This window comes from Gouania willdenowi, chromosome 9 (assembly GCF_900634775.1).
Source record: "Gouania willdenowi chromosome 9, fGouWil2.1, whole genome shotgun sequence".
Lineage (NCBI taxonomy): Eukaryota > Metazoa > Chordata > Actinopteri > Blenniiformes > Gobiesocidae > Gouania > Gouania willdenowi.
The window spans coordinates 20,189,795-20,204,165 of record NC_041052.1 but is presented as its reverse complement, the minus strand read 5'-3'; the positions used below and the strand labels follow the sequence as shown (position 1 = coordinate 20,204,165).

Sequence of the window (14,371 nt, the reverse complement as noted above, 5' to 3'; positions counted from 1 at the left end):
CTGCACATCAAAGAAGGTCGAGCACGGCCCTGGAGGTGGTGCACTGCATCTGGCCCAGCTCCCACTGTGTTAGTGTCCCCTGTTGGCAGCCACCACACCATTACTTTGACCTTTACTTGTCAGTGTGCGCTTTTCTACTCCTTCAAGTCTGGCTTTAACATATTTTTCTCAGATAGGATTAATCTTAATTCAACCAGTGGGGAAACTTTTGGAACAAGGGTCACCAACATGGCACCAGGAAGCCCACATGGACCATGTGTGGTGCCCTCAGGCCTGTTCTGGAGCTCTTGTCACCAATGAGCTTCGTCTAAAATCTGATTTACCTTCTGGGCTCCAAACCCACACAGTTAAATACTAATGGCAGATGTAGTCAGTGCCTTAGTAGAGTTGCATATTGCTGCACTTTATACGTTTTTGTATTACATGTATAATCTTTAAACGTTTATAATCCCCCACCGCAAAGTGTGGAAGGGGGATATAGGTTTTAGCTCCGTCCGTTTGCGTTAAAGGGGACAGCTTTTCTCAGAAACTGTTTAAGATAGGATAACCAAATTTGGTGTGTGGCTTCAGGCTATCAATACCTTGATGGAGGTCGAAAATGAGAAGCACACAATTATTTTTTCCGGCAATATTGACCTTGTTCCGTCTTTTTATTTTTTTGGATGGAGGATGTTGATGACTATGTCTTCTTGTTTTTAGGTGTTACATAATGGTTGAACTGGACAAACATGTTACATTTTTTACGATTATTTAAGGATGTTTGTGGCTGGTAAAATAGGAACATGATGATGTCCTGTGGAACGCAATGAAAATAAAACAATTGAAGTAGGCCACAGTTATATAAAGGCTGGCGACCCCTGTTTTAGAGCTATCGCAAAACGACAGAAGAACATGAAGAAGAAACATTGCACACCTTGCACTCAGGGGAGTTATAAATGAAAGTGCCCTGCGCTGTTTGCTACTAACATTAAACTAGGCACAAGATATATTATTGTTGTTGAAATATATTGTGTTTGATAGTGGATTAAGCCTTTCCTTTGAAGATAAGAATAGTGTTATTATCGTTCTGGTGGTGATTTATTAATGGCCAAACAGCCAATGCCACCACTTTCTTCTTCTTCTTTTTTTTCTTTTTCTTGCAGCATTTCCATTTTTCTGACATTGCTCAGTGTGAGGAATGGTTGGTGTGGTGGTGGAGGACCAGAGAAAGATGGAGGCAGCAGGCAGGCATAGCATTCATAAAACCATTCCATATTTATTGTAAACTAACAGAAACAAACAAAATTAATAATAATTAAAAAAAAATACTGAAGTTTGCAGGCACGGGTAAAACTGGGAGCAGGGAAACAAACACTGTAATGTAACTGTAATTGAGTTCATATAATTGACATTGTATATGGCATGGGAATTATAGAAAAAACTGTCATTTACCATTTAATTAAACACAAAACTGGGGAACCACGTTATAGTTCCATGGCTCACACATATGTCATGAATTAAAACTTGTTTTATATCAAGTTTACTTGTTAGTTCTCTTGAGGATCATTTTACCAATTCAAAAGAATAAATAAATTGAGGGGTATATTGACAGAAAAAAGGCTCAGACACCAACACTAGAAATATTGAAACCCATATTTTCATGGCTATGGAAGCCTAACGAGGTAATCAATTGAAATTGGATGATAGATAATATATTTCAGTGCATTTTATAGCTGATTTAATGCGAACAGAAAGCTAACACAAGAGGAAGGTAACTGAGAACCAGTGACATGCCGTGACCACTAGGGCTGGGTAGGCACGTTGCAAATCGAGACCACCAATGACAATTTCATATGTTTCTGCTGTCAAGTGTTAATTCAATTCAAATCAATTTTATTTGTATAAAGCAATTTCCAACAAAGTCATCTCAATGTGCTTATCAAAATATAAAATTCATAATAAGAAAGAAAAAACCCAATAAGATCCACATGAACAAGCATTTAGCCATCTAACAAAATCAACATCATAAACACCATTAAAGAAACACAAACAATTATTTTATATACAGTCCATACTCTCCAACAAGATATATCTCATGACATGGCAGCACATCTGTTTGTGTTGGAAACACAGAAACACAGATAAAATGACAACTCAGAACAGCCTCAGTGAGGAGCATCCACAAAGTCAATCCTTCCTTTTGTTCCATTCACTGTGAAAAGTATGAAACATGTTCTGACCTTACCTTTGCTGAAGCTCTTGTAACTCAGGTGTTGGTCTCCATCTTTTAAAAGCTGTCGTTTTTCCTCAAAACAAAGTTTCTCTATCATCTCTAGCGCTGTCACCCGCCCACTAGTTAAAGAACGTAGCAGCAGTCACGTGTCATCTATTCACTAATGTGCTGTGAACTTACGTATAGCATTTAGCATAGCGCAGTTACGGGCAAAGGCAGTGGCTATCCGTACAGTTGCCGTATCAATATACCGACATTCGCAGCACCCCTATTTGTCCGGTTTAGCTCATAAATTAGGTCAGTCATTGGCCAGTTAAGGTCGTGTGAGTAAGACTAAACCCAACCCAACCCTAAACCTAACCCAAACCCTAAGATGCTATGTACTTGTACTTTGGTAACCATACCAATAGCACGGTGGGTTGTCCGTACGACAACCGTACAAATATACACTTTCTTTTAGAAAAATAAGACCCAAACGTGCACGGTGCTGTCTCATACGGCCATTATACGGGGTGGATTAACGCATGATCTAAGGATATCTACCATTTTATCCAGTTCTTCTCCTTGTTATCACATTAAAAAAGTTTTGAAATAGCAGGAATGAATTAGTGCTGGTCTTGATGGAAAATCCCAAGTCGGGGCAGGCCGAGACAAGACCAAGTAAAAATGCTTCAGAGTCCAAGACCTTAAAAATTTGCCTTGAGTACTACAACACTAAACTACACAGAATTAAATAGACTAAGACTTACAGAATAATTAAAGCAGGACGACAAGGGCTAAACACAAACAAAACCAAACAAATCCTGATATCTGGCTTTGACCACTGCTGCTCAGCGAACACTGAGGTTGTAAATAAAAGCCTAAATTATCTGACTACCCCATTTTAATTCAGCAAAAAGTATCCATGATATCAAGGATTATTTTACATTTGTTTAACCAACAATGTCTGTTGCTTGCCATTATACATAAAATTAAACAATTCAGCCTTTTTGTCTTGTGCACTCTTTGTGTTTCTGTCTCTTCCAATTTCCTCCTTTACCACCTGCCATCCTCTCATCGCTCTTTGATGGGATGCAGCGCAGAGGGAGATTTCACAGGCTTTTAGGACTATTTGTGGGTTCTGCTCTTTGATATCATGCTAGGATTATAGCTGAAGTGTCTGTTGCGCTTGCCTTTTACCTCATGTTATGGTGTGTGCGTGTCGACTGGCTCTGTAGTGAGTAATGGTGAGACAGATGGTGCCCGCTGCAGGACTCAGTGATGTAAACATGCCAACACAAGAGATTTAGTGATGGATAAAAAGACAGCATGGGTGTGTTTGTTTACTTTGTTAAATATGCTAGACTGTGTATGTGTGTGCGTTTGTGCACAACCATTAAAAATAAGAGCAACTATAAAATACTTTGGTCATATTCCCAATTAATTGGGATCAATTGGCATCAACCTATGTGCTGACAATAATTTGGTATAACACTAAGGATGTAGCGATTTTATATATATATATATATATATATATATATATATATATATATATATATATATATTTATCCCTTCTCTTGTCCAGCAGTGTACGTGGCGGGCGGAATCTGCTACTACTTTCTTTCTGGCCGTCTTATACTCTTAAACATGTTAATAAATTATTCCTTTCCCCTTTATAGCACCGAAAGAATATCGGCAATATTATGTGAATATCTGTAAAAGTCACGTTTTTCTATTAGCTCTGCCTGCTGACATAGCATCTCTTCTTCACTGCAAGATATCTACATGCCAACCGACCACTGGGTTACCACCGCCCTCTGCTGGTTCAAACAAATATCTGATGTAATTCAGTGCAAAGTTTAATTGTTAAGGCACCTAATACATTTTCAGTTGCACTTTTAAAAAGAAAAAGAACTATTATGCAGTTTTGCATTGTTTACTATAGAACCAGAATTTAAATTAGTAGGCTTCTTCTTCATTTGTATTATTCCTTTATTTGTTAAATTGCATTGTTTTGAATAGTCTATCAAGGGATTCTTTTGACAATGAAAAATGAAAGGAAAATAATACAGTATTTTTCAGTCATCATTTGACTACAGTCCCATTTTGTAAAATAAATCGTGAGAGAATCGTATCGTGAATCGAATCGTATCGGGAGTTGAGTGAATCGTTACATCCCTATATAACACCTAATCTAATAGTGGCCATCTTTGGCTTCAGTAGTTTTCTTATCTAAGAGACCTCTACACCATTACTCTGTCACGCTCCTTACTGTGAGGATAAGGCGCAACTAATCAGTTTGAGTCTGGTGAAAGACTCTCTGCAGAACAAGGCTGATCAGCACACATACGGTGAAAGGGACAGCTGTCATGTCATGTGTTCTGACTGTAGTGTAACACAATCCATGCACTGACACATAAACATGCATAGACTTGTCTGTCTCTATAGACTCTTTTTGTGTGACTCTGCAGAACTGTCAGAAAACAGATTTGCACCTCCTCGCTGCGGGTTATGAAGAGCCTAGACACTGTCTTGCACAGTGGAAAATATATCCTCACCTCATGCTTGTGCATCACCCTCCATATTTGTGATTGAATCTCCTCAGCTAAAAGGGAATAAAAGCCAGAGTTCGATAAAAGAAGCAACCCTGTGCATTTCCCATCCATGCAATTTAAAAATCTTATTTAACTGCATTCTGTTATTTCCTGTATTTGATTTCCAATTTTTCCACCTCATCGCTTTATGTTAAGCTCAACTTCCTACATCTTCACTTTTTTGTGGTAACTTTTGGATCCAACCAAAAATACTGTTTTTGGACTGGATTTTTCAAGTCATCAACATTTATCTTAGATCATGCTAATTTCTCCTTCTTGATAGCAGCTCAGGGCAGGATCAACAAATAAGTTTCCATAGTGACACGACGACCATTAGTGTAACTGTAGTCATCAGCCAAGTCGGTGTGGGAGTGCACCTAAACTCTTTAGCAGCGCAGCTAATACTGCAAGGATGGATACCTGAGCAAAGTCTGACGTTACCTAACAGGTCGCGTTTGGACAGATATTTAGAACTGGTGGTCGGGTTCGGTCACAGTGTTCTTGCGCACAGCGTTCTTTTCATTCCTGTAGTAGCAGTGAGTGCAGCCGGCAGGACCTTGTGCAATGCTTTTTCTGCACAAAAACATGGATTATCCGTAGCTTTGATACATGGATTATGCGAATGAATCCACTGGGTCTCTTGCGAGCCTGTTTGTGTTTGACATTTTCTTGTCAGCCCGTACGCTGATCTGATGTTGACATTAACAGTCATTTGTTAATAAAAGCGGGTTTACCACTAAAACAAACCTAAATGTGCCATTTGTATGAGGAAAAAGTTACACTTTAACTGTCGGGGTCGGGCTCAGATATGAATATTTGATTGCCTCGGGTTCGGCTTGGACGAAAAAACGTGGCCCGATCCGCACTCCGTGACACATTTATTTATTTACATGAACTCGTTGTTCATGTGACCGTATACTGCAAGACCTCCGCGCATGCCTCCGTGGAACCAAGCCTTCTTCTTCTTCTTCTTCTTCTTTATTTTTGGTAGAGTGGAATCCTCCAAGCCGCCAAGAACGTGCATCAGCGTCATCACATCTGCAGGACTGCTCTGGAAATTCAGGCCCAGAATCTTTAACTATGAATATTTCACCAGAATTTTGAACAGCAGTTTTATGTATTAAAAAAAAATAGAGAGATTTTGGTTTTTACTGTAAATCTGTGATAGAAAGGGATTTCTAGCAGATGTTTCTGCTGCTACTCTCTCCCTTTCATTCTAATGGCTGTGAGGATTCTCCACTCTGACTAGATAGGGAATCCTCTACATCTGAACATCCATGTTTGCCATCCTTTACCCCCACAGTCATGCAGAAGGTCCTGGTATTTGGCGCTCTTTTTGTCTTTCAAAGGTCTGTTCACACCTCTCTTCCCATAGAACTATGTAAATTGTATGATTTGTAAGCACCACATCTGGCCTCAGGATTGTCTGGATAATCTGGGGTCATTTGACAGAAAACAGGGTATGAACCAGACATGGGCAACTGTTGGTCCGAGGACAACGTGCGGTCCTCGGTTTAATTTTGAGAGGCACTCAAAGTGAATGCACGAAAATAATGGAAAAATAAACAAGACGAGAACAAAAATGACAAAATACATAAAATGACAACATGACACAGAATGACTCCCAAAATAACCCAAAAAATTCACATAACTCCAAACACACTAAACAAATGTACAAAATGAGAGAAAATTATACAAAATGGCAACAAAAACAGACTAAATTCTTGTTCTTTTCTGTATTCGTGCTCAGGTCAATATTCTAAATACTGACATTATTTGGCGTGTGGCCCCATGATCAGATAATCACATTTTTCTGGCCCTGCTGTGATAAAAAATGTTCCATTTCTGGTAAAAAAAACAATTTACAATGCACTTTTGATTAATGAATGCTAAGGTCACTTATACAGAAAGTGTGAATGTATGGTGGTAAATAAAAGCTTAATGTCTTTTTTTCAGTTTAAATAAAAAGTGCAAAAACAACATAAAAAAGTAACTGTTGCTACGTCTTTGCTACTATGTGAAAGACCTAAGAATCCATATTTCATGACACTTTTTTTTTTCATACTATTTATTAGTTTCATGAGATGAGGTATTGATGCTGGCTTTCAGCTAGGGATTGAGAGTTTGATTTCACAAGTGGAGTTTGTTCCTGAGCATTTCTGAAAAACCAAACATGTTATTTCAAGTGTCTAACTGAGAAAATGATGGAATATGTGTGCAGTCTATATCACTCTTTATCTGTGTTAGCTTTCTAATGGCTTTGCATGATACTTGGATGAACCTTGTGTCCAGAGTACGCTTTGATATAGGCTTGTGTAATGCCTGACTCTGGATGAGATCAGAAGGTGGATAAATACATTGGCAAACTCAAGTTAAAGTCTAGTAAAATTATGACTGGTGTTAAGTTGCATTGGCTTCACATTTCGGAGAAATAAGTGACTTGTAGAGTTTTAGAAACAATCCTAGGTGGAAGAAAAAATAAAATGAAATGAATATTTTTGGGACATAATCTTGATTATTCAATAATACCATTCAATAACCATTATGTTGTGTTAACTACACTTTTTCTTTTACACAAATTATTTTAACACCATTTTAGTTATTCAACTTCACAGGGTTATTCAACACTGCTTTCCTTTTCAACAATTCAGCCTAATTTAGTCATTGTAACAAATGATCCCGGTATTTTATTGTCTTTGCAAAGAACCAATTAACACAGTGAGTATAAATACTGGTAATAGCTTTCTCCTGGTTCTTTTTTTCTAGCTAGATGGCATTCGTGCTGTATTGTAAAAATGCTTCATACTCAATGTGAGGCAAGCTTGCATAATATATGCTCATGCAGTTTGGGTGAAATGGGGGTGCAGCTACAATAACAAAACAATAAGTAGTTATTTGGATGGATTTATCTGGCTGAGGTGCAGGCTCGGGAGTTGGCTTGTGTTATCAATCTGAGGAAAGATCCAGGAGCAGCCATACGCTCAATCTAACTTGCCCCTGCATTGGGAGTTCTTAATGGTAAACAAGATATCTAATCATGTAAAAAAGCTTATTTGAATTCAGCTGGCTTCTCGTGAATCAATATCACCTAACTGTGTTCCTGTATCATTCATGATGATCCGATGTAATCCTAATCAAAGAGGATTGGTGAGTGTATAAGCTCTCTTTCTCTCTCTCTCTGGCTAAGCATCTGTGAACACAGAGACAGCAGCTGGTACCAGACCAGCCTTTGGCCCTCTAAACTCTCATATTTTAAATTCTAATTCCATTTGGGTGAATGAGACCCTGTGCGGTGCCTTATCCCTGCACAGTTGTGTGAGTAAGTGACAGAGAAGGATTGGGAGTGAGGCAGTCGTGAGGATGACTGCCTGCCTGTGGGGAGTGTGGGAGCCTCACAGCTGGATGCCCCTTCTCTGCATGTGTGTGTGAGTAAAGTGGTGAGCGAGCCAGCCTCTGCGTTTGTGTGTGTGTCTCTTATTCATATAACAGAGTAAGCCAGCAGCAGCAGCAGTACAGCGGAGCGTGCTCAGTGTCTGGATGTTAGCGTTGCCTCTCTCAGCAGCGGGACGAAGCCTGACTGTAGGTATTTCCAAACACACATACACAACTGCATACATACTTACTGGTATTTCCATTCTGACAGCTTTCTTTTTTAAAAAACAACAACTAATAATCCAATTTATCTCACTGGTAATATTTCTTCGAATTGGTGTATTTTGCGTTATTGAATTGTGCTGTGAATAGTTTAGCCCTGCATGCTTGAGCGAGGTGATAAAGGTGTTGTAATTTTTCCATCATTTTGCAATGCTCACACATTTGCATCCAGATCAGATTTTCATAAAACATTTGTTTGCTGTAAATAGTTGCCATGTGGTGTGTGTGTGTGTGTGTGTGTGTGTGTGTGTGTGTGTGTGTGTGTGTGTGTGTGTGTGTGTGTGTGTGTGTGTGTGTGTGTGTGTGTGTGTGTGTGTGTGTGTGTGTGTGTGTGTGTGTGTGTGTGTGTGTGTGCGTGTGTGTGTGTGTGTTGGTATTTGTGGCGAGGCATGAAAGGCTGAAAAAGCACCGTGGGTGTGTCGGGTCCAGTTTCCAACAGTGTGTGCAACCTGAGCTGACTGCATGTGTGACACGACACGGGACTATTGGGCTAACTCTGAGAATCACACATGATAAAAATGAAACAGGCTTAGGTTTTAGGATTGTTTTAAAGACTGTTTTTAACAGGTGAATATAAGAAAAAAAGGAGGGGAGGTGCTTTTTTTTTTTTTTCTCCTCCCAACACAGCACACTGCTCATGCCCCCTTTTGTCTTAACTTCTGCATATTGTGCTCGGTGTGGAACGTGCTCTGAATGAGAGGTAAACATGACTGAGGAAGACTGGAAGCAAAGAGGGGGAGAAAAAATATGCGCAATTGAAGGAATATGAACACAATGATTAAAAAAGGAGAGCAAAGGCTGTAGCAAGCCAAAATAGAGGCGATAGCCTAGGGCGGGGACAATAAATGATTTAATGGTGTGTGATAGCCTATCTATTGTAGTGTTCATCTCATTAGAGGAAAGTTGGAAGTGTTCAAGTATTACTGGGTTTAGACTAGGGCTGGGCGATATATTGGGAATTAAGATATATCGACTTTTCTATTTTGGTGATATATACAATTACAATGTTGCCTATATCGATATATATATATATATATATATATATATATATATATATATATATATATATATATATATACAGTATGTTTTATAACTTATTTTGTTTTAAAATACTTGTTTTAGGAGTTGCTACTTTCACTATTTCTCAGAACAGCATGAAAAGCACAGTTTTATGGACTTCCGAGTGCGTCCTAATTACGGCTGAACGATTTTGGAAAATATTCTAAATCCGATTATTTTATTTTTTTTTTTTTTTTCATCAATAATGTGATTTCATATGCAATTATTTTTTCAAGGGCCTCTTGTCATGTATTTGTCAATGAAAACGAGCAATAAATCTATTTGTTTCTTAAACAATTTCAGATTTATTTAAATTTTAAATAAATCTTTGGCTTTACCTCTTCAACATGTCTAACTAACTTCACATTTCATGAAGCATATAAATATGTGGACTGCACTTCTTAAACACTCTCTGAACTTAAAGGTGCCTCACGCTGCTCTCTTGCCCTGCCTCCAAACTGTCCAAAGTCCCTCCCCCAGAGGAGCTAACAAGCTAGCGTTAGCCAGACATCAACATCATAGTAATATAACATGCTCTGGTAAAAGCATATTACTGCAGTGCTTCTCTCTCTCTGTGTGTACATACCTCAGAAGCAGCAACAACACGTGTCACTTACGCTGCTGCGCGCACATGAACACATGCACCACAGAGTTCTAGTGTAACAATTACAAATCAAACATAATGTAAATCAAGCAGCAGTAATTACCTTTCAAGCAGAAAAGTTGCTAATTCCATCTTCTAGTCCTCCAAGACCATACACTGTAAAAAAGACGGTGCTACAGCCCGGGAAGGGGGCGGGGACTGTGAGCAACAGCTGTCAGAAGGTCCATCAAACACAATCCTGGCTCCGATTGGTTCTTTTTGCTCGGTCGCGGTGCATTCTGGCAATCTGCCAAAGGCTGCAGGAGCAGCAGGGGGGACTCAATGTTTTTTTCACATAAACTACTAGTTTGATGTAAAGCTGTCCTTGCATAGTGAAAGTCAGTTTTATAAGAGTTGCAGACTGCACCTTTAACAAGACAGGACAAGAAAAAAAGAAAAAAAATGCAGCCTTTGCGATTAGAAAATTGCATTTTATATCGCAAATGCAGTTAATTGTTCAACCTTAATCCTAACCCAGACCTACCACTAAACAAGCCACACTACAAAACTCACTCACACATGCTGTCCCTTATCGTAGAAAAAGCCTAAAGTGGCACATATTGTTCAGCTGTTTGTTAATAAATGTGCAAATTTAATTTTTATTTAATTCAGACTTAATTTGAATTTAAATAATCGAGATTTATATTGTCTATTGCTATTTTGAGAAAAAATATCGATATGAGTTTTGGTCCATATCGCCCTGCCCTATTTTAAACCACACTTTGTGATTTCAAGCATTGCTTTAACCCAAAGGAAAACATTACGCTTGTATCGCCCTATTGGTCACATCTTTAAAAGAGTTGATTGCAAAAAATAAACATACTTGTATTGGAATTCCTGCAGGTTGTGCTGCTTGCAGAGAGAACAGTTTGCATAATGCACATGATACTGTGGTTCTCTCTTGACATGGACTAATGTGTTTTTTTTACACTAAGTGCAGACTCTACAGCACACATACAATGTGTATGGTTGCCCCTGTGTTTTCTAAATCATTTAATCAGTCATTTACACACTGTGTGCACCCCCTTAACCAAATGGTGCCTTTATTAAAGAAAAAAAGAGAGCAATTGCATACAAAGAGGTAACTCTGTCTTCCTTAGCTATTTGAAAATAGATGACTGAGGAAGAGACTCGCTCTGCACTAATGAAGTTATGACACAATCCATTTATTATAGTACAGCTCTATTTTCTCTATTTCTTTTTTATTTATACATAGAGTTTTTTTCAGGTTTCGCTAAATCATTGGAGTCCTGTATTTATTTTTTAGTGCACTTGCCAATATCAACCAAACTACAGCTGCATCAAGATGATAATTTGCTACATTTGCATTTGAGTTTCTGAGTTTCAATAAATCTTCAGTGATTGTCAGTGTGCCAAACAGAGTATAAATACTATCTGCAGAGATCTGAGTATTCATAATTGTTGGTTGGTTATCCATTCTGAACCACTTTAGTATAAATCTGTTAACATGTTCATAAATGTAAGCAATATATAAAGTATTTTAGTTTAGTCCTTTTTGAAAATTGTAATGCAAATGTCACAAAGTGATTTTTAGATACATTTAGCAACTACAAAACCAGGTAAAATGCTCCATGGGGCAGGGTCGGACTTGGGCCGGCAACATAAGTTTCATGTCAAAACTGCATTTGATGTTGCTTTGGAACATAATCATGAAGTAATCATTAACTTGAACCCTTAAATGACCTACAGTAAAATTATTACAGCAGTAAAGTGCATTAAAAATCAAACAGGTCATTGATACAATAAATGTGGCGGACCCACCACGCCAACCATGATCCAGTATCCCTTGTATTTTAAGACAAATGTACAGGAAATCTAAAATAGCCTCTTGTCAACCACTTACTAAACACAATTAAGTGGTTAGAATCTGGTAGACCGACCTGTGTTAACATTGAAATGCTGTGAATATTCCTACTAGGGCTGGGCGATAAAGACCAAAACTCATATCTCAATATATTTTCTCAAAATGACGATATACAATATAAATCTTGATAATTATATTTCAAATGAAGTCTGACCAGAAAGCCAATTCTGGGTTAAATTTGCTGATGTAAAATGTCACACAGGCTCATTTATTAACTAACACCTGCACAATATGTGCCACTTTTGGCTTTTTCTCCTGTAAAGGACAGCATGTGTGAGTGAGTTCTGTAGTGTAGCTTGTTATGGGGAAGGTCTGGGTTAGGACTAGGGTTGAGTACCGAAACGCGGTATATATACTTATAGTTCATATACAAGTCAACACGTATATTTACTGTTAATTTCACATTGCTTGTCTTTAAGTTAGACATTAACATTTTATTTTCATTACATATTTTTTTTTAAATTCTCATGCTCACTCTTGTGGTTCTCTGGTATTATTAATTAATGACTTATTAGACACATTTGTTGCAGACTTTACATCCTTTAACACTTTTTGAAAGGAGTGTATTTTGTGGAGCTTGTGATTAGTGGATATTTATGCTGATTTACGTGGTTTCTTCCGCTGTGGTAGACGTTAAAATCTCAGTTACTAATCTAACAGAACGTGTAACTGTGTCCCATCCTGCTGCTCTTTAGGAAGATAAACTCTCTGTCCTGTTATCCAAGATATTTACACGGGGTCTTTGTTTTGTTTCTCCGTAACGTCGTCTTACGTTCATCTATCTCTCTTGAGTTGTTTCCGGGTTTGTTGCCGCTGTCGGCACTAAACTCGCGAGAACTGCCACTCAGGCCATTTCAGGTGACAGTGACAGCGTTCAGTTTAGAGAGGCAAAGGAATGTTTTCATTTATTTATTTTTACATTGTTATTACATTGAAATACGGGATATTTACGAGAAAATACTAATACGAGACAATGGCGGGAAAGAGGAGTAAAATATGTGAGTTTCCCGGCCACAACGTGATACTTGACAGGTATGTTTATTCCCCATTTCTTTTTCTCTTTCTTATCGCCCGACCCACCGGCCTCGTACGCCAGTCCGCCCTTGCCATGGGGTAATATCTGACTTTTCTGTATGAACTGATTCGTCAACTATGCATCATATCTAGATGTTTACAAAATACTTTAATGTCCATCTCTCTACAAAACTGCCGATCCCACATTTGATGAATTACCGTACAGTTGGTATTCACCTACAGATTGTGATTGTTTCTCACCCTTCCTACTGGTGATGATGGATTATTTCCAAGATCTTCTTTGCTAAAATACCAGGTGTGTCTTCCTTTTATATTCACTCATCTACCATGCACACCATCCATCTGTTTGTGATTTTTCGCCTGAGAAACCCAATCAAAGCTGGAAAAACAATAATAGCAATAGTTGCAAGGACCACTGAACCAGTTATCACTCAGTAATAGTTTTGCTTTCACATGAAAACCGGAACACTAATTTATTCGATACAATAAATGTAGAAGCTGTGATTAGCTGTACAGCATTAAAATGAACCTAATGAGGTACTAGATGTAAGAGAAACAAATCAAGGTATATTGGAAGCACTTTTATCTAAAAATAAAAGCTAAAAAAACTCATGCAGTGCTCCAGCATCACGACACAAAAGGTGGGGGGTTCAGGTAGTGAGGATAATGGGAGCAGTCAGTTTAGATGAAAGGCAAAGTATCGTTACTATTAAATGGGTGGCATTTTATACCAGATGGCAACGCAACGCGATGCATTTCAAGGACAAAAATGATCATGAACAGGAAATTAGACATGAATCGAAATGAAAAAAAAATAACTTTGTCTTAATGAATATTGGAATTTAGAGGTTGAGCATTAATGAGCAAACAACGTGAGATATTCAGCAGGTGCTCCATAATAGTTAAACCTAATAACAACCTTTTCTTTTCCCACCTATCAATGTATTTCTTTTTAAAATGTATTTAAAACACATGTAGAGTAAGTACACCAAGAAGTCGTTTGGCTTGCAGCCACTGGATCATTTTCATTAAAACCTCAGCTCTAATGCGTTCGTCTGGAGTTCATTCATTTAAATAACTTGTAATTATTAGCGGTTGCTGTTCTGTAGTGGTTTTCCTGCTGCACTCAGTCTGTGAAGTAGTGAACTGTTGAACTGTGGCATTCACAACATGTTTAATTAAAACATGTAAATCCTACCTTTACTTTTTAATCCTATCACTTACTAATATACAGAAACCGATATAGAGAATCCCTACTGCAACTATTTTTGACCATAAAGCTGAACAATGTGCCCATAGTTAGAATATGG

The 14,371-nt window shown here is 38.1% G+C and overlaps 1 protein-coding gene across 5 annotated transcripts in view; it reads left to right on the top strand.

The window, feature by feature from the left end:
- The window catches only part of mctp1a (multiple C2 domains, transmembrane 1a), a 151,877-nt gene that overhangs the window by 23,438 nt on the left and 114,068 nt on the right, over window positions 1-14,371 (top strand). The window contains exon 1 of one of the 5 annotated variants that reach the window (XM_028457223.1): window positions 8,303-8,364. The exons of the other annotated variants lie outside the window; for them this stretch is intronic. Coding sequence (XP_028313024.1) covers window positions 8,323-8,364 — 42 coding nt within the window. The 5' untranslated portion in view covers window positions 8,303-8,322. Of the gene's footprint in view, window positions 1-8,302; window positions 8,365-14,371 lie in introns of those variants that run through there. 5 annotated transcript variants of the gene reach the window in all.